General features: G+C 42.2%; 1 protein-coding gene across 5 annotated transcripts in view; it reads right to left on the bottom strand.

The window, feature by feature from the left end:
• Positions 1-3,287: 3,287 nt before the first annotated feature.
• The window catches only part of LOC120032416 (zinc finger protein 883-like), a 32,106-nt gene continuing 14,565 nt past the window's right edge, over positions 3,288-20,828 (bottom strand). The window contains exons 1-4 of one of the 5 annotated variants that reach the window (XM_038978509.1): positions 12,221-12,585; positions 11,360-11,511; positions 10,740-10,911; positions 3,288-5,921 (exon numbers count right to left, since the gene is read on the bottom strand). In XM_038978509.1, the coding sequence (XP_038834437.1) occupies positions 4,057-5,921; positions 10,740-10,911; positions 11,360-11,368 (2,046 nt within the window). In that variant the 5' untranslated portion in view covers positions 11,369-11,511; positions 12,221-12,585 and the 3' untranslated portion in view covers positions 3,288-4,056. The other 4 variants (XM_038978507.1, XM_038978511.1, XM_038978508.1 and 1 more) reach the window with 4 other exon arrangements.

Raw genomic sequence — 20,828 nt, 5'->3', positions numbered from 1 at the left:
CTAGTATCATCATTAGACCTGTACTGGTCTATAGGGCCTGTATCATGGTTATTATAGGCTAGTATCATCATTAGACCTGTACTGGTCTATAGGGCCTGTATTGTAGTTATTATAGGCTAGTGTCATCATTAGACCTGTACTGGTCTATAGGGCCTGTATCTTGGTTATTATAGGCTAGTATCATCATTAGACCTGTACTGGTCTATATGGCCTGTATCTTGGTTATTATAGGCTAGTATCATCATTAGACCTGTACTGGTCTATAGGGCCTGTATCATGGTTATTATAGGCTAGTGTCATCATTAGACCTGTACTGGTCTATAGGGCCTGTATCTTGGTTATTATAGGCTAGTGTCATCATTAGACCTGTACTGGTCTATAGGGCCTGTATCATGGTTATTATAGGCTAGTGTCATCATTAGACCTGTACTGGTCTATAGGGCCTGTATCTTGGTTATTATAGGCTAGTGTCATCATTAGACCTGTACTGGTCTATAGGGCCTGTATCTTGGTTATTATAGGCTAGTATCATCATTAGACCTGTACTGGTCTATAGGGCCTGTATCATGGTTATTATAGGCTAGTATCATCATTAGACCTGTACTGGTCTATAGGGCCTGTATCTTGGTTATTATAGGCTAGTATCATCATTAGACCTGTACTGGTCTATAGGGCCTGTATCTTGGTTATTATAGGCTAGTATCATCATTAGACCTGTACTGGTTATAGGGTCTGTATCTTGGTTATTATAGGCTAGTATCATCATTAGACCTGTACTGGTTATAGGGTCTGTATCTTGGTTATTGTAGGCTAGTATCATCATTAGACCTGTACTGGTCTATAGGGCCTGTATCATCATTAGACCTGTACTGGTTATAGGGTCTGTATCTTGGTTATTGTAGGCTAGTATCATCATTAGACCTGTACTGGTCTATAGGGCCTGTATCATAGTTGTTATAGGTTATTATCATCATTAGACCTGTACTGGTGTATAGGGCCTGTATCATGGTTATTATAGGAGAGTTTACCAGGAGTGGTTAGGCTAACTATATCGTGGTTATTATAGGCCAGCGTACTGGGAATGGATAGACCAACTATATTGTGGTCATTATAGGCTAGCATACCGGAGAGGCAGCTATAGCTCTGAGGTAGATGCAGACGTCTTGCTCGTTCAACTTCTGCATCAAGGGGAACGTCTCGCTCGTCCAACTTCCGCATCTAGTTCAACGTACACTCAAGGGTTCCCACTGGCGGGGGCGTCCAGGTGCGCTATGCGGTCAGTCTTGCAAGGACGTCTCCGTGAGGGTCATGGCTAGCATTCTTAACTAACCATCATAATTGGTTTGGTTAGCTAGCTAACTTGGCTAGCTAGTGTCATCAGCAATAACTATATATATGCCAGCCAGATAAGCATCTGAATTCAAATTATTTTGAGTGAAATGGCGATGATTGGTGGACAATGGTATGATCATATTATCCTCATTGTAACATGATTATGACCCAAAATAAATGTGGAATGGCATGTATAGACTTCGGCTGGGCTAGCTAATTGCCTATGTTAGCCTGTGGATTGTATGCTGGGCATAGCAATGCAGTCTGGGAGTAGTATAACTGCCCAGCTAGGACCAGGGTAAACTCGGGTTGAGTGAAGGCATGAACGGCTGAGAGTCAGCGTTGGGTGTCGTTCTTGATGGTGTATCAATTGAAATAAGTTGCACAAAAACAGTCTGCGTGAAGCCAGAAGTTAAATTCAATTGCATTTAAACGTACTGTGCCAGTGGGCAGGAAGGTTGGTTATTATGAAGGTGGCATTTTGAAAAAAAAATAAACGTGAGACTTTTATTTTTGACATGAGGTAAGCAGCAGAAAGGAAGTGGGTCTTCAACAGAACCACGTTTGGAAAGTCTGTTTCAAATAAAAATTCTGTGGTCAATAGCCAATAGTGGAAATAGATTAGTACTCCTTTAAAAGTGAGTTCCCAGAAAAACAATCTTGAATCCTCCCTCTATTGTCTCTGTTTTCTTCAGGTGCCAAGATCAATGCAGAGGAGATGGCGCTGCCGGGGCCGATATCGAGCTGGGCTGCTCTACGCCTTGAGCTGGACACCTGCTGGTGAGAAGGTGAGAAAAACCTATCCTAACAGGTTCCATCCTACGTTCGTGTGAAATATATCTTTATTTTTGCCCTGTCATAAATGTTCCAGCCAAGGGCAATGTAAATATACATGTCCTTTTGCTAAGACAGTCTTCTCACAATTGGTAAAAGTTGTATTACCATGTATGTACATATATTTTTTCAGTCACACTTTGGCAAGACAGGAGATCCATGAAGTGAACATGGACAGCATATCTAAGCCTGAGTCAAGTAAAGGTAAGGAGGGCTCACCTAGGGAGCTCCTACACTAGCTAGCTAGCAAGCCATATGAATGATGCACTGAAATGAGCTGCTCTTGAGGGGATCACTGTAGTGATGTAGTAAATTACTGTCACCAAGTGTGGAGGTGTAACCAGACCCCTAGAGTATTACAGGAGCAGTGTTGGGAAGTAGGGTCATGGAGATGTTGTCCGTTCTTGTACCAGATGTAGGTGGGGTTGGGGTTGTCAGTCAGAAGACAGGTGGTGCTAAGTCAGTGTTCTGTTCTCTTCTTTTCCTCTGTGGAGGAAGACACCTTCACCTGCAGCTCTGAATGATTCTAATGTATTATTAGAATTAGATATGATATATTACCTGTGACAGTCAGAGTTGTTCCAGGGAAGCTGTACCCCCATTCTGCATTCTGTGTTTTTTAAATCTGAACTTGTACTCAGCTGAATCTCTCTCAGGTTTGTGATTCTCAGGATGCAGTCTTTCTCTTAAGTCCCAAGGTACTCAGCACGACCTGCATACTCTGGCACCGAGCTCAGGATTTTAGGCACCTCATTACATTTCTCTTGGATATACCAGTTTGGTTCTGAGACTACATGATTACTTGGATGTTGATATGTGCAGGGCAGTTCCACTGTTAAGCCCTTTATAGCACAGATACTCTGATGGGTGTAAGTTACATTGAAACAGTTCTGACCCAGAAAACCTAAAACAGCCGGAGGCGCATTCATTTATTCAATTAGTTTCTTTTATTATTACACTGAACAACAATAGAAACACAACATGCAACAATTTGTTAGATTTTACTGAGTTACAGGTAATATAAAGAAAAGTCAATTGAAATAAATGAATTAGGCCCTAATCTATGGAATTCACATGACTGGGAATACAGATATGCATCTGTTGGTCACGGATCCCTTAAAAAAAGGTAGTTAGTATCTGGTGTGACCACCATTTGCCTCATGCAGTGCAACACATCTCCTTCACATAATACAATAGATTTAATGTGTTTTTGTATTGAATACATGTATCGTGGAAATTACTACCAGGGACTCAGTCAAACTTTAATTAATAATTATTTAATATCAGCACGCTGGAGAGATTCCAACAAACATAATGCACCAGACTACACATCGGTCAGGAGCTCTTTCGGGGCAGTCCCGTTAGTTCTCTTATATACTGCTTACCAGACAAGTTATATTTGCATGATTTACATTATTCATAATTAATTCATCATTAACATTTGGTTCCTGCATGTGACTGGCACCATCTCCTATCTTAACTTATATAACATATTCTGGTCGTTCTGCCAAAAGGTCTGAGGGTTCATGACCGTCTCCCCCCCTCACATCTCTACCCAGCACCAACAGGAACCAATGATTGTATAAGACAAGATGTACAATTTCTCTCTTCAGATAACATTTCCCCCACACATGAATACACACCTGGTATTGTTGAAATAGTATTCTACATAAAAGTTATTTAATGGATAATAGGAATTAATGAATTAAGATACAGCTCTGAACACCCCCACTCCAACACACATACACAGCACTCCTACTCCAAGACGCTTTATACATATGGATGCAGAGCTGCATATTATCTACACATGTTAACGTGGTAATCAGACTTAAACTGTTAGAGAATGGGAGATGGATGACTCTTCGCAAGATGTTTTCTATTGAACTTTATTTAGGGATCTGGAACCGGTGCCGGAGAGGAGGGAGATGAAAGAAAACATGTTTGAGCTTTCTGGTGTTTTTTCAGTGACCCTGAATGAGCAAAGCTCTTTCCACATAGACAGGAGTAAGGTTTCTTTCCTGTGTGTATGAGCTGGTGTGTAGTCAGGCTGGAATCTTGAGAAAAACTCTTCTCACACTGATCACAGCTATAAGGTTTCTCTCCTGTGTGTGTGCGGTGGTGTTTAGTCAGGTGTTCTGACGTCCTGAAACTCTTCCCACACTGATCACAGCAATAAGGTTTCTCTCCAGTGTGTGTGAGATGGTGTTTGGTCAGGGTGAAATCTCGAGCAAAACTCTTCCCACACTGATCACAGCTATAAGGTTTCTCTCCTGTGTGTATGCGCTGGTGTGTAGTCAGGTGTCCTAAATTCCTGAAGCTCTTCCCACACTGATCACAGCTATAAGGCTTCTCGCCAGTGTGTATTCGCTGGTGTGTAGTCAGGTATCCTGAACGATTAAAGCTCTTCCCACACTGATCACAGCTATAAGGCTTCTCGCCAGTATGTATGCGCTGGTGTGTAATCAGGGCCCCTGAATGATTGAAGCTCTTCCCACACTGATCACAGTTATAAGGCTTCTCTCCTGTGTGTATGCGCTGGTGTGCAGTCAGGTTTCCTGACCGATTGAAGCTCTTCCCACACTGATAACAGCTATAAGGCCTCTCTCCTGTGTGTATGCGCTGGTGTGCAGTTAAGTCGCCTGATTGATTGAAGCTCTTCCCACACTGATCACAGCTATAAGGCTTCTCTCCTGTGTGTAAGCGTTGGTGTATAGTCAGGTGTCCTGATTGATTGAAGCTCTTCCCACACTGATCACAGCTATAAGGCTTCTCTCCTGTGTGTGTGCGTTGGTGTTCACTCAGGGTTCCTGAATGATTAAAGCTCTTCCCACACCGATCACAGCTATAAGGCTTCTCTCCAGTGTGTATGCGCTGGTGTGTAGTCAGGTGTCCTGAATGATTGAAGCTCTTCCCACACTGATCACAGCCATAAGGCCTCTCTCCTGTGTGTATACGCTGGTGTGTAATTAGGGATCCTGAAAGAATGAAGCTCTTCCCACACTGATCACAGCTATAAGGCTTCTCTCCTGTGTGTATGCGCTGGTGTGTAATTAGGGATCCTGAATGATTGAAGCTCTTCCCACACTGATCACAGCTATAAGGCTTCTCTCCTGTGTGTATACGCTGGTGTGTAGTTAGGTGTCCTGAACGATTGAAGCTCTTCCCACACTGAACACAGCTATAAGGCTTCTCTCCTGTGTGTATGCGCTGGTGTGTAGTCAGTTGTCCTGAACGATTGAAGCTCTTCCCACACTGATCACAGCTATAAGGCTTCTCTCCTGTGTGTATGTTCTGGTGTGCAGTCAGATCTCCTGACATCCTGAAGCTCTTCCCACACTGATCACAGCTATAAGGCTTCTCTCCTGTGTGTATGCGTTGGTGTGTAGTCATGGCTCCTGATTGATTGAAGCCCTTCCCACACCAATCACAGCTATAAGGCTTCTCTCCTGTGTGTATGCGTTTGTGTGTAGTCAGGTGTCCTGATTGATTGAAGCTCTTCCCACACTGATCACAGCTATAAGGCTTCTCTCCAGTGTGAATCCGCTGGTGAATTATCAATTCTGTCTGTTTAGCAAAACTCTTCCCACAGTCAAAGCAGCGGTGGCGAGGTTTCTTCCCTATAAGTTTCTGCTGGTGTTTGAGACTTTCTGATCTGGAGAGACTCTTCTGGAGGGACGTCTTGTCAGCATCATGTTGTTGAGGCTCCCCAGATGATAAGCCCCTCCCACTGAGAGAGCAATGGTTAGGTCTGTCCCCTGTGAAACAAAGATATTGAATAGCATGGACATATGAAATCAGGCTACCTGATGGGACTTTGATAAATGCAGAAAATTGCCTATCAAAATAAACGTGCGACCATGTTATTTATGATTAGCATATTTGATTCTGAAATTCAGACATATTAAGTTTGCATGTGAAAACTATTTCTAAGATTCATACTTTGTTTTTCCCTAACTCACTGCTGTCATGACTTTCCCTCCTGGGTGATGATCAAAGAGAGCCCCCTCCCCCCTCTCCCACCAGAGAGGAAGGGGGGAGGGGTTCTAGGGCTTTAACGAATGGTCGTAAACTTTCTCTCTCATGCGCGGCAGTATCGAGAAGTCAAAAATCCTTTGTGTGTAGAGAGAGAATTTGCCGCCAAAACGGCAACATCCAAAAGTGGATAATGAAACAATATTTCTCACATAAAGAATGTGGGAAATGGTTGGTGGGGATTCAAACAATAATCATGTCAAAACAGTTGTTTTGTGTATAACTAAATACAGTTGAAGTCGGAAGTTTACATACACCTTAGCCAAATACATTTAAACTCAGTTTCACAATTCTTGACATTTAATCCTAGTAAAAATTCCCTGTCTTAGGTCAGTTAGGATCACCACTTTATTTTAAGATTGTGAAATGTCAGAATAATAGTAGAGAATTATTTATTTCAGCTTTTATTTCTTTAATCACTTTCCCAGTGGGTCAGAAGTTTACATACACTCAATTCGTATTTGGTAGCATTGCCTTTAAATTGTTTAACTTGGGTCAAACGTTTTGGGTAGCCTTCCACAAGCTTCCCACAATAAGTTGGGTGAATGTTGGCCCATTCCTCCTGACAGAGCTGGTGTAACTGAGTCAGGTTTGTAGGCCTCCTTGCTCACACATGCTTTTTCCCCATTCTGCCCACAAATGTTCAATAGGATTGAGGTCAGGGCTTTGTGATGGCCACTCCAATGCCTTGACTTTGTTGTCCTTAAGCCATTTTGCCAAAACTTTGGAAGTATGCTTTGGGTCATTGTCCATTTGGAAGACCCATTTGTGACCAACTTAACTTCTTGACTGATGTATTGAGATGTTGCTTCAATATATCAACATAATGTTCCTTTCTCATGATGCCATCTATTTTGTGAAGTGCACCAGTCCCTCCTGCAGCAAAGCACCCACACAACATGATGCTGCCACCCCCGTGCTTCACGGTGTTCTTCGGCTTGCAAGCCTCCCCCTTTTTCCTCCAAATATAACGACGGTCATTATGGCCAAAGTTCTATTTTTGTTTCATTAGACCAGAGGACATTTCTCCAAAAAGTACGATCTTTGTCCCAATGTGCATTTGCAAACCGTAGTCTGAATTTTTTATGCGGTTGTGGAACAGTGGCTTCTTCCTTGTTGAGCGGCCTTTCAAGTTATGTCGTTATAGGACTCGTTTTACTGTGGATATAGATACTTTTGTACCTGTTTCCTCCAGCATCTTCACAAGGTCCTTTGATTTGCACTTTTCGCTCTAAAGTACGTTAATCTCTAGGAGACAGAATGTGTCTCCTTCCACAGCGGTATGACGGCTGCATGGTCCCATGGTGTTTATACTTGCGTACTATTGTTTGTACAGATGAACGTGGTACCTTCAGGCGTTTGGAAATTGCTCCCAAGGATGAACCAGACTTGTGGGTCTACAATTTTCTTTGAGGTCTTGACGGATTCCTTTTTTTCCCACGATGATGTCAAGCAAAGAGGCACTGAGTTTGAAAGTAGGCCTTGAAATACATCCACAGGTACACCTCCAATTGACTCAAATTATGTAAATTTGCCTATCAGAAGCTTCTCAAGCCATGACACCCTTTTCTGGAATTTTCCAAGCTGTTTAAAGTTAGTCAACTTAGTGTATGTAAACAATTGTTGGAAAAATTACTTGTGTCATGCACAAAGTCGATGTCCTAACAGACTTGCCAAAACTATAGTTTGTTAACGTCGGAACATTCAGTTGCAGCTGTTTAAGTACTTTAGTCCAGTAAACTCGACCGAGGACCACCGCGTGTGTACCTTTTGAAGGATCCAGTCTAACAAAGACGAGAGGGGAAGAACATTTCCCTCCCACCACCGTGTGGTACTCTGATGTATCCACTCTAACAAACACTTCCAGAACAAAGAAGCGTACAACTACAACTAAGGATACTGTGACCTCTGGTGGACAACCAGAGACTTCAATCGAACTACTCCCCATATAGACGGACCATGTGATTTCAACAGAGAGACGACTAAGACATACAAGTGTAAATATATACATTGCAATTATTTTCGAATGAGCAGTCGTTCATGTGCAAAGTATTCATTCTCATGAGCATAGCTTCCACATGTATGTACCAGCCCACACTCTTGGTCTCTCCCGCTCTCTTTATCTTGCCCCTTCCTTTCATTGTGTGACAAGCCATCATATCGGGTTAGTCAACTAGGGACTTTTCATTGCATGATGTTAGTAGTCAATTCAACCTATACTGTGTGTGTTTATGTATTTATATGTGGGTAGTTAGTAAATAAATAAGCCAAGTTGTGTATCACTGAATTCAGAATGAGACTGATGAGGTAAGAATTAATAATTGACTGTGATTGATGTAAGAGAAATGTATATCTATAGAGTTTAGTCTGGAGATAGTAACTCGTTAAATAACTTTTCCCGTGGTGCCCCAAGTTACTACTGAGTTAATTGTTACATGATTAATTTAATCACATAATGATTAAACATAGTGAATTGTTTTGATAAAATAGCAGTCAACATTAATAGTGATGTCACGACACTGCACTCGCGCAAAAGAATGATGCTTGCGCTGCTCGTGCTAGCACATGCACAGATTAAATATAACACTCAGAAAACAAAGTGTTTTTAAAGGCGTATGCCTACCTTGATTATGACCTTAAGCCAATTAAGATAAACAGAGTAAGATGTTTACATGACTAATGCCACAACTAGTTTAATGTCAAATGATGAGTATGCATTTAAACACACTCATTGTAGGAGCGCTAGTTATTTTGTTGCTTTGACAAAGTCCATTTTGAAGATTATTATCAATGTGATTAGTGACACTATTTTTAAAGTCAACCCTGTTACATGAACTGAACTCTCATTTTAATATGGTGAAACTATTTGTTTAAAAAAATGTTTTCAAAAGAAGCATTGAATATCTAATCGTCAAATCAGAGAAAAAGCAGGTGAGCTGGCTCTACACTTTTTTATCAATTTACTGCTGTTTGTGGTGCAAAACTGAGCAAGTCAACCCTTTTACCCATACATAGACATGCTAGAAATGTTTTAACAATTAAAAAATAATTGTGAAGATTGCATTCAATTGCCACTCCCTGTTGCACAAAACAAGCTTCCATTCACCATGTCACACGCGTTTTTTTGGTTCCTTTAAAGGACTATTTTACCCATGTAATCTGGTGGTTTTGTTGTTTTCAGTAGTTCCCTGTTACGGTCAACCCTGTTACATGCGGGCCAAACCAACCCTGTTACATACTGACCAAACCAGACGCGTGTGTGTATCTGCGCGCGCCATCACGTGCACGTTGATTTTGTTTACCCACACCAGAAGCGATCAGGACACGCAGGTTGAAATATGAAAATAAACTTAACCAATTATATTAATTTGGGGACAGGTCAAAAAGCATTCAACATGTATGGCAATTTAGCTAGCTAGCTTGCTGTTGCTAGCTAATTTGTCCTGGTATATAAACATTGGGTTGTTATTTACCTGAAATGCAACTGACCGAATTCGTTCTCATCATCTCTCTGTAACAGTATAACTTTAGTCCGTCCCCTCGCCCCAACCCGGGCGCGAACCAGGGACCCTCTGCACACATCAACAACAGTCACCCACGAAGCATCGTTACCCATCGCTCCACAAAAGCCGCAGCCCTTGCAGAGCAAGGGGAACCACTACTTCAGGGTCTCAAGGCGAGTGACGTCACCGTTTGAAAGGCTATTAGCGCGCACCACCGCTAACTAGCTAGCCATTTCACATCGGTTACATCTCCTCCTTCCTTGAGGCTTCTTTTTCTTCTTTGGACTTTATATGGCGGTTGGCAACCAACTTTACAGCATTACTACAACCTACCGGAGTGTGGACCTAAATTCATCACGCTCCTAAAAAACCAATGAGGAGATGGGAAAGGCCGGACTTGCAGCCCGTTGAGTGTCACAAATGGAACCAATTTCTATTTGACGATCGCTGACTCCCGCGAGCAGTGTGGGTGCAAAGATTGAATAACATTTATGTGCACGCGACGCGAGCAGTGTGGTCAGCATGTTACTTTATTTGGCACATAGGCACTTGGTATAGTAATATTTTAATTCAATGTTTTGAGATGGGGGGAAAAAAACATTAAGTTGTACATGACAGAATGTTAAAATTAGGTGAAAAATATTTTTGGACCAAGGTACACTTAAAAACCGGTGGAATGACCCAGATATTTTCATATATAATTATTAAATGAATGACTAAAGTTCATAAAGATGGCAGAATTCTGATATGACGTCACTGTTTTAGCACTATCCACTGAGTTCTGAAACTACGGTGTGCAACATTGTTCAATGTTCCATTAAATCAACACAATCTACTTTTTTGGTTTTTCAAATTGCCGACATCTTGGAGCTAAAATTGGGATCATGTTTACTGTGCTAATGACCATACCAACAGTAAAGGAGAGCAAAGTAGAATACAGTGAATTTAACAAAACAAGGAATTTGTGTTAAGTAATGCGGGCCGCCATCTTTATGCACCTCTGCTATTGTTACAGAAGCAGTAGTCTAATCTACACACCGTGGTTCTTACTTAATGAAATCAAATCTCCATCTTCCTTATCTTCTCCTCTCTCAGTTCCACTCTGCCCCGGTGTTTTCCTGCAGTCGACCAGACCCAGCAGTAAAGCGGTACCGGGAGACGTTTGACCTGATGACTCCGGGAGGGTAGAGGGGAACGGACTAGCTTTGTCCTGTTGGCAACAAGAATTATTAAACATAGGTAATCATTAAACTAAATATTTGATTAATTTAGTCTAAACCTCTGATTGATGGGTGCATCCCTAGAATAACTCCTTTTTCCTCAAATGTTCAATCGTTCACTACTTCCCACTAATCTAATAGCGTTGGGTTGGTGGAGGCATGGGCTAGTCAGAGTTTCCACCATATTTATCATACCAGTCATTTCCTTTCGAAACAAAGAGGAAGAGGCGTTTTGTGGCTTATTTGATTGAATATACATTTCATAATTATTAGGTTGTTACGAGTGTACTGATAAAAGAAGGACACATGCCATGCCAGCAACTGAGAAAAAATCAATTAAGTCCACAGGAATGTGGTGAATCAAAGATCATGAAAACTAGGCCTAGATATTTTATATAGCACATCTGGCCTATACTGTTAAAAGGACATCAGACCTACCGTATCCATTGTGGAAACTATTGTTTCTTCAGCGTTTCTTCACCAGACAACTTGTCTTAGACAAGTAGTGTGTTGGCTACAGTAGTACAGTAACTTTATTTTAAGTGTTCCGGGAGTCGAAATTTCTTTCCGTGGGAAGGGCAGTCTGAGTCCTTAACGAAACACAAAACATGGAAACAATTTATCTTGCTTCGGATCTGAAACCAGTAGTAAACAAAAATGTCAATGACTGTTAAACTTAAAACACAAATATGACATTCCTGCGCCACAATAATATTGTCGCCGAGTTAACTTTAGTGTTTGATTCATATAACCCGTTTCGTCATAAAACAGCGTAGCTAGGTAGCGAAATGTTAGCTAGACTCGGGAGCTCGTGTGGGGACATATGTGCTTCAGGAGCCTGTGGGTTTGATATGATTCCACCATGGGCAACAACAACTGGCTACTAGTTCGTTTTCTGACATATGTTCAACTCAGAAATAGTTTGTCCAGTGACCACCGCATTTGAAAGAACTACGGGCTGGCTAGTTAGTATTCTGTCTCACACTGGCCGTGCAGTAGCAAAATACACAGCCATCTTGATTTAAGAGTTCCTGGTAGAGATATTTAAAGAAAAAATAATATAGGAACCCCATTCGTTAATGAATGGAGGAACGTATATCGCCTCACCCAGAAGACTGTCGAACAATCTCGTTCACGTTGTCATGCTGGGTCACGCGGTTGCTAAACGAATCGTCACTCAATCCCTTCTCATAGTCATGGTATGAGTCGAGAAACCTGCATATTTTCCTCCACGGTAGATAATGTCACGATTCCAAATATATGCGATATTACAGAGAACAAGTAAAGTATCTCACATACCGGAAAATATTTGTAACAACGAAATTGTTCCGCTTTTTCTTCTTCAGTGGACTTCATTGGTGGGTGTCATCCAATATTTTGCATTACCGCCCCCAACTGGACTATGGTATAAATCCATTAGTGGTTAGAGCGTTGGACTAGTAACTGAAAGATTGCAAGTTCAAATCCCCGAGCTGACAAGGTACAAATCTGTCGTTCTGCGCCTGAACAGGCAGTTAACCCACTGTTCCTAGGCCGTCATTGAAAATAAGAATTTGTTCTTAACTGACTTGCCGAGTTAAATAAAGGTAAAATAAAAAAAACCTAAGCAGCGGTCTCTGCTCAGGTTGGCAGCTGCGCAAGTGTGCTTCGAGGTTTACCGGATCCCTTTTTCTGCAGTTTTCTTGAAGATCACTCCGCGACACACACGAGGCAGCGCCGTCGATCAGGCAGCAGATGATGCGCTGTCAGCCACTGACTTGTCTTTTTTATTTTATTTTATTTTTTAGAATAATCAGTATGCACATAAGTGTACAAACAGACAATGATAACATATGCTAGGGGGTACAACAAATGACAGATTATACAAAGACCTTAAAAGATGCACACATATTGATTGTTTTAACAGCTTTCTTATTAGAAGAATGTATAATGGTCTTAATGTATTGCTCGAATTCCTGATAGAAAACACAGAAGCGTGTTTTTTTTATTAGTGAATTTACATTTATGAATATGAAAAATTTTCATTAGCATAATTAGATTTACACGGTAAAATAGTTGAGTCCACCATATACATATGAGTTCATATGGACAGATTTCCTAATATTTTTTATTTATTTATTTCACCTTTTTTTAACCAGGTAGGCAAGTTGAGAACAAGTTCTCATTTACAATTGCGACCTGGCCAAGATAAAGCAAAGCAGTTCGACACATACAACAACACAGAGTTACACATGGAGTAAAACAAACATACAGTCAATAATACAGTAGAAAAATAAGTCTATATACAATGTGAGCAAATGAGGTAAGATAAGGGAGGTAAAGGCAAAAAAAGGCCATGGTGGCGAAGTAAATACAATCTAGCAAGTAAAACACTGGAATAGTAGATTTGCAGTGGAAGAATGTGCAAATTAGAAATAGAAATAATGGGGTGCAAAGGAGCAAAATAAATAAATACAGTAGGGGGAGAGGTAGTTGTTTGGGCTAAATTATAGATGGGCTATGTACAGGTGCAGTAATCTGTGAGCTGCTCTGACAGCTGGTGCTTAAAGCTAGTGAGGGAGATAAGTGTTTCCAGTTTCAGAGATTTTTGTAGTTAGTTCCAGTCATTAGCAGCAGAGAACTGGAAGGAGAGGTGGCCAAAGTAGGAATTGACTTTGGGGGTGACCAGAGAGATATACCTGCTGGAGCGCGTGCTACAGGTGGGTGCTGCTATGGTGACCAGAGAGCTGTGAATAGGGGGGACTTTACCTAGCAGGGTCTTGTAGATGTCCTGGAGCCAGTGGGTTTGGCGACGAGTATAAAGCGAGGGCCAGCCAACGACAGTGTACAGGTCACAGTGGTGGGTAGTATATGGAGCTTTGGTGACGAAACGGATGGCACTGTGTTAGACTGCATCCAATTTATTGAGTAGGGTATTGGAGGCTATTTGGTAAATGACATCGCTGAAGTCGAGAATCGGTATGATAGTCAGTTTTACGAGGGTATGTTTGGCAGCATGAGTGAAGGATGCTTTGTTGCAAAATAGGAAGCTAATTCTAGATTTAACTTTGGATTGGAGATGTTTGATGTGAGTCTGGAAGGAGAGTTTACAGTCTAACCAGACACCTAGGTATTTGTAGTTGTCCACATATTCTAAGTCAGAACCATCCAGAGTAGTGATGCTGGACGGGCGGGCAGGTGCAGGTAGCGATCGGTTGAAGAGCATGCATTTAGTTTTACTTGTATTTAAGAGCAGTTGGAGGCCACGGAAGGAGAGTTGTATGGCATTGAAGCTCGTCTGGAGGGTTGTTAACACAGTGTCCAAAGAAGGGCCAGAAGTATACAGAATGGTGTCGTCTGCGTAGAGGTGGATCAGAGACTCACCAGCAGCAAGAGCGACATCATTGATGTATACAGAGAAGAGAGTCGGCCCAAGAATTGAACCCTGTGGCACCCCATAGAGACTGCCAGAGGCCCGGATAACAGGCCCTCCGATTTGACACACTGAACTCTATCAGAGAAGTAGTTGGTGAACCAGGCGAGGCAATCATTTGAGAAACCAAGGCTATTGAGTCTGCCGATGAGGATGTAGTGATTGACAGAGTCGAAAGCCTTGGCCAGGTCAATGAATACGCTTCACAGTATTGTTTCTTATCGATGGAGGTTAAGATATCGTTTAGGACCTTGAGCGTGGCTGAGGTGCGGTGGGATTCGAAATGGTCTGTAATCTGTTTGTTGACTTGGCTTTCGAAGACCTTAGAAAGGCAGGGTAGGATAGATATAGGTCTGTAGCAGTTTGGGTCAAGAGTGTCCCCCCTTTGAAGAGGGGGATGACCGCAGCTGCTTTCCAATCTTTGGGAATCTCAGACGACACGAAAGAGAGTTTGAACAGGCTAGAAAAAGGGGTTGCAAGAATTTCGGCAGATAATTTTAGAAAGAAAGGGTCCAGATTATCCAGCCCGGCTGATTTGTAGGGTCCAGATTTTGCAGCTCTTTCAGAACATCAGCTGACTGGATTTGGGAGAAGGAGAAATAAGGAAGGCTTGGGCGAGTTGCTGTTGGGGGTGCAGTGCTGTTGACCGGGGTAGGGGTAGCCAGGTGGAAAGCATGGCCAGCCGTAGAAAAATGCTTATTGAAATTCTCAATTATAGTGGATTTATCGGTGGTGACAGAGTTTCCTATCCTCAGTGCAGTGGGCAGCTGGGAGGAGGTGCTCTTTTTCTCCAAGAACTTTACAGTGTCCCAGAACTTTTTTGAGTTAGTGTTGCAGGAAGTAAATTTCTGCTTGAACAAGCTAGCCTTGGCTTTTCTAACTGCCTGTGTATATTGGTTTCTAACTTCCCTGAAAAGTTGCATATCACGGGGGCTGTTCGATGCTAATGCAGAACGCCACAGGATGGTTTTGTTTTGGTTAAGGGCAGTCAGGAGGTCTGGAGAAAACCAAGGGCTATTTCTGTTCCTGGTTCTAAATTTCTTGAATGGGGCATGCTTATTTAAGATGGCGAGGAAGGCATTTAAAAAAAATAACCAGGCATCCTCTACTGACGGGATGAGGTCAATATCCTTACAGGATACCCGGGCCAGGTCGATTAGAAAGGCCTGCTCGCTGAAGTGTTTCAGGGAGCGTTTGACAGTGATGAGTGGAGGTTGTTTGACCGCTGACCCATTACGGATGCAGGCAATGAGGCAGTGATCGCTGAGATCTTGGTTGAAAACAGCAGAGGTGTATTTAGAGGGCAAGTTGGTTAGGATGATATCTATGAGGGTGCACGTGTTTACGGCTTTGGGGTGGTACCTGGTAGGTTCATTGATCATTTGTGTGAGATTGAGGGCATCAAGCTTAGATTGTAGGATGGCTGGGGTGTTAAGCATGTCCCAGTATAGGTCACCTAGCAGCACAAGCTCTGAAGATAGATGGGGGGCAATCAGTTCACATATGGTGCCCAGAGCTCAACTGGGGCAGAGGGTGGTCTATAGCAGGTGGCAACGGTGAGAGACTTGTTTTTAGAGAGGCGGATTTTTAAAAGTAGAAGTTCAAATTGTTTGGGTACAGACCTGGATAGTAGGACAGAACTGCAGTAGATTGCAACACCGCCCCCTTTGGCCGTTCTATTTTGTCTGAAAATGTTGTCATTAGGTGTCACGAACATCGTCAGGGAAATGACCGGACCAAGGTGCAGCGTGTTGAGTATACATTTTCTTTTAATGTAATAAATGTCACCAACAAAACAAGAAACAACAAAAACGAACGTGAAGCTGACTAGGGCTATACAGACCACTAACACAGACAACTACCCATAACTAAGGTGGCAAAACAGGCTGCCTAAGTATGATTCCCAATCAGAGACAACGATAGACAGCTGTCCCTGATTGAGAACCATATCCGGCCAAAACATAGAAACAGAAAACATAGAAATAAAGCAACTAGAATGCCCACCCTAGTCACACCCTGTCCTAACCAAAATAGAGAATAAGAGCTTTTCTATGGCCAGGGCGTGACATTAGGAAACTTTACCCTCCAAATATCTATAATATCAAACCTTTCCATAAACTCCCTCAAACTTGTATTCAAATTAGTGGACTGTCCCGGAGGCCATCTATCAATTAAATTATTCAGAGAAATATTAAAATCCCCACCTACAATAAGTAAAGCATTCGGGAACTTGGTTAGCCAATGGAGAATACGCTTTACTAAATATTCAAGTAAGTGATCATTTTCAAGTTTTGAATTGTAACCATAAATGTTGGTAATAATAATGATGATGTTGTTACAATTGATAACAAGACAAAGAAAGTGACCAGAAGGGTCACAGTCGGAGTGCAAAATACTTCCATTGAAATGATTCTTTAGAGTAATAACTCCAGCAGAGCGTTCAGAACCATGAGAGAGCCATACATCATTACCCCACTGAGATCTCCAGAAGTTGACGTCGGTAGCAACTGAATGAGACTTGAAAAAAAACATAAATCTGTTTTAAGCTGTTTGGCAAATAAAAATAATGCTTTGCGCTTTACATTATTTCTTAACCGCCTAGCATTGAGTGACACAATAGACAACGACAAAGTGGAATATAGAACAAAGTACTATGAGCTAAACAACAATCGCAAATCGAAAAAGAATATAAAAACCATATATAGATATATGGTGAGTGAGAATAGTTTAGCAGTACAAAGCTAACTGCCAGAACAAAAAACAACAAAGAGCTTGCTCACTGCCTATACTGCAGGTAAACATATCAGAAGTGAGAGAACAAATAAAATAACAAATATCCATTTCTCCAGCAGTCCTATGAAGTTAGAACGAAGGTTAAATCACCTTAGAGCCGGGAGAGGGATCTGCTCACATCAGAGGTAGCTATCTATGTAGCCTATGTTGACCACCAGGCACAGTCTATGACGGTCCTCAAAGAGGAAGGTTGATTTCGGATCCGTTGATGAAAGGCGCTTTCCCTTCTTTTCGTGCTTTTTCCACAGCTGGCCACAGTTTCTCTCTCCTTTCTCTGTCTGCTTTCGAGAGGTCTTCAGCAAAACGTAGATTGTTGTCGCGTAGGAAAGTAGATTTCTTGGCTGCTTTCCAAATGGCATCCCTGTAGATCCGTGATGTGAACTGGAGAATGACACCTCTAGGCTTGGAGTCACCCTGCCTTCTCGTGCCAAGGCGATGTACAGTGTCGACAACATCTGCTAGCTTAGCCTTCTCCACAAGTAGGATAGCTTGGCAGACTTTGATGGTCTCTTGCCGCATGTTCTCCCCATCTGCTTCGGGAACTCCATACAGTCTCAGATTCCACCGTCTGGAGTAGCTGTCGAGTTCCGCGATTCTTCTTTGGCACAAGTCCGTCTTTCCCTCCTCCTTTTCGAAACACGCTTTTCGATGTGGGCGACCTTCTTCTTAACATCCTTGATTTCCATGCATGCAAAGTCAACAGTTTTTTTTAAGCCCTCGATTTTCATTGAGTTGTCGCCAACCATTTTCTCTAAGGCATCGCACCTTGCATTGATGAGCCTGGAAAGAGTGGCGATAACATCATTATTGGCAGTGGCATCTGGGCCCAGATCAAACATGCCTTTCTTGGAAGCTGGAGGTTTGCTTGGGGTTATAGGCAAAGAAGGAAAATCCTCGTCTGACACGGCAAGTATCATAGAGTCTGTCAGACCAGTATAGTTGTGGCAGTTGTCAATCAAACCATTTGCCTCCTGTGTAACGACATTGGATGATGCCTGAGCATTGCTAGCTGAGGAGTTAGCCATAAGATTTCTCTTTCTGTCAGCGCGCTGTGACATTTTGGAAAATATAATCTTAAATCATCAATAACCTGGTGTTTTTAGCAAGCAAAGTATTAGTTTGGTAGTTCAAAATAATACACTTTTCACTATCTTTCAAAAGTTGGTATGCACAGCTTGGTAGGAAGAGTGCGTTCAAGCTGCCATCTTGGAGCCTCCCCCAGCTACTGACTTGTCATTCCCACTCGCCGTCACTAACCGTTGTCATCAAATGGACTCATGCTAGCCACAAGTTCTGACTGAGCTCAATCGTCATGAAACGCATATACAGCGATGAGTTTCTCTCTCTTTCATACAAACTTATAACGAGGAGCGCCCACAATGTGTTTTGTGTGTGGAAGTGCTTAGCAATGGGACTCGCATAACGAACAAATTAATACAACGACACGTCCTGACCAAACATCCACAGCATGATGGTAAACCCAGGGAGTTCTTTCAGAACAGGGCAGAATGCTTCAGGAACTCTCATAGTAGTATATGTGAGTTTCTCTTTCAAACAATCCCCTGGCCTTGTACACTGCTAATAGCTAACATTCGCCAAAGCAAGCTAGCTACAGATAGTGCAACCCCTAGTAACAGAACAGATGAAGATGAAAAATGATCAGGCCTACTTTACATCTTACTGTAGAAATTATTGTTGAAAACTAGTCTAGGTTGGAACTGTTGCTCTTAAAATACAATAATAATTGTTATTCTTAACTGGAATGAACTGATTGACGCAAGATGCTTTTTGAGGCAAACACACTCACAGTTCTGTGTTGCTCATCTACAGTAGGAAGCGGTCTCCTGCCTGACTGAGAAAGCAGTAGATGTTCTGGTCCAGTTTGGCACCACATACCTATGTGAGTCAGGGTTCTCAACTCTGACACACTTAAAAACATGTACAGAAACAGTTTCAAGGCTGAGCATAACCTCAGTGTTGCACTGTCAAAAACAGAGCCCAATCAGTTTATTCCAGTTCAGAATAAAAATTGTTTATTGTATTTTAACAGCAACAGTTCCAACCTAGACAGATATGTGTTTTTAATGGAGGAAAATAAATATGAATACATATTTATATGGATATTTAATTTAATTGTTATTTGTTTTTGTCTATATTGCATTTGTATTAGGCATAAGGGCAATGAAATGTACCAATATTTATATATAGTTGCATATTTTCCTGAGTTTGGGTCCCAGGAAAACACAGAATTTCTCAATTGGGTCCCAGGCTGAAAGGTTTAATAACCCCTGCTTTAGGGACAGGCAGAAATGTATGCAATTACTGTATTTCCCTTTCCCTCATGCTCTTTCAGTTTCAGTCAGGGGGAGGGTTTAGTGGTTTTTATTTAGTCCAGGGGAAGGTCATATCATTTATAATGGATTAAATGTCAGTATTTCTCACCATTTTGGAATGTACGTATGTACGCCTGCTGGAGGTCATTTTGCAGGGCTCTGGCAGTGCACCTCCTTGCACAAAGGCGGAAGTAGCGGTCCTGCTGCTGGGTTGTTGCCCTCCTACGGCCTCCTCCACGTCTCCTGATGTACTGGCCTGTCTCCTGGTAGCGCCTCCATGCTCTGGACACTACGCTGACAGACACAGCAAACCTTTTTGCCACAGCTCGCATTGATGTGCCATCCTGGAAGTACTGCACTATCTGAGCCACTTGTGTGGGTTGTAGACTCCGTCTCATGCTACCACTAGAGTGAAAGCACCGCCACCATTCAAAAGTGACCAAAACATCAGCCAGGAAGCATAGGAACTGAGAAGTGGTGTGTGGTCACCACCTGCAGAACCATTCCTTTTTTGGGGGTGTCTTACTAATTGCCTATAATTTCCACCTTTTGTCTATTCCATTTGCACAACAGCATGTGAAATGTATTGTCAATCAGTGTTGCTTCCTAAGTGGACAGTTTGATTTCACAGAAGTGTGATTGACTTGGAGTTACATTGTGATGTTTAAGTGTTCCCTTTATTTTTTTGAGCAGTGTATATACAGTGGGGAGAACAAGTATTTGATACACTGCCGATTTTGCAAGTTTTCCTACTTACAAAGCATGTAGAGGTCTGTAATTTTTATCATAGGTACACTTCAACTGTGAGAGACGGAATCTAAAACAAAAATCCAGAAAATCACATTGTATGATTTTTAAGTAAATAATTTGCATTTTATTGCATGACATAAGTATTTGATACATCAGAAAAGCAGAACTTAATATTTGGTACAGAAACCTTTGTGTGCAATTACAGAGATCATACGTTTCCTGTAGTTCTTGACCAGGTTTGCACACACTGCAGCAGGGATTTTGGCCCACTCCTCCATACAGACCTTCTCCAGATCCTTCAGGTTTCGGGGCTGTCGCTGGGCAATACGGACTTTCAGCTCCCTCCAAAGATTTTCTATTGGGTTCAGGTCTGGAGACTGGCTAGGCCACTCCAGGACCTTGAGATGCTTCTTACGGAGCCACTCCTTAGTTGCCCTGGCTGTGTGTTTCGGGTCGTTGTCATGCTGGAAGAACCAGCCACGACCCATCTTCAATGCTCTTACTGAGGGAAGGAGGTTGTTGGCCAAGATCTCGCGATACATGGCCCCATCCATCCTCCCCTCAATACGGTGCAGTCGTCCTGTCCCCTTTGCAGAAAAGCATCCCCAAAGAATGATGT

The sequence above is a fragment of the Salvelinus namaycush genome, chromosome 39 (genome assembly GCF_016432855.1).
Source record: "Salvelinus namaycush isolate Seneca chromosome 39, SaNama_1.0, whole genome shotgun sequence".
Taxonomy (NCBI): domain Eukaryota; kingdom Metazoa; phylum Chordata; class Actinopteri; order Salmoniformes; family Salmonidae; genus Salvelinus; species Salvelinus namaycush.
Note: the sequence above shows the minus strand (reverse complement) of the source record. Positions and strands in the feature narration are given on the sequence as shown.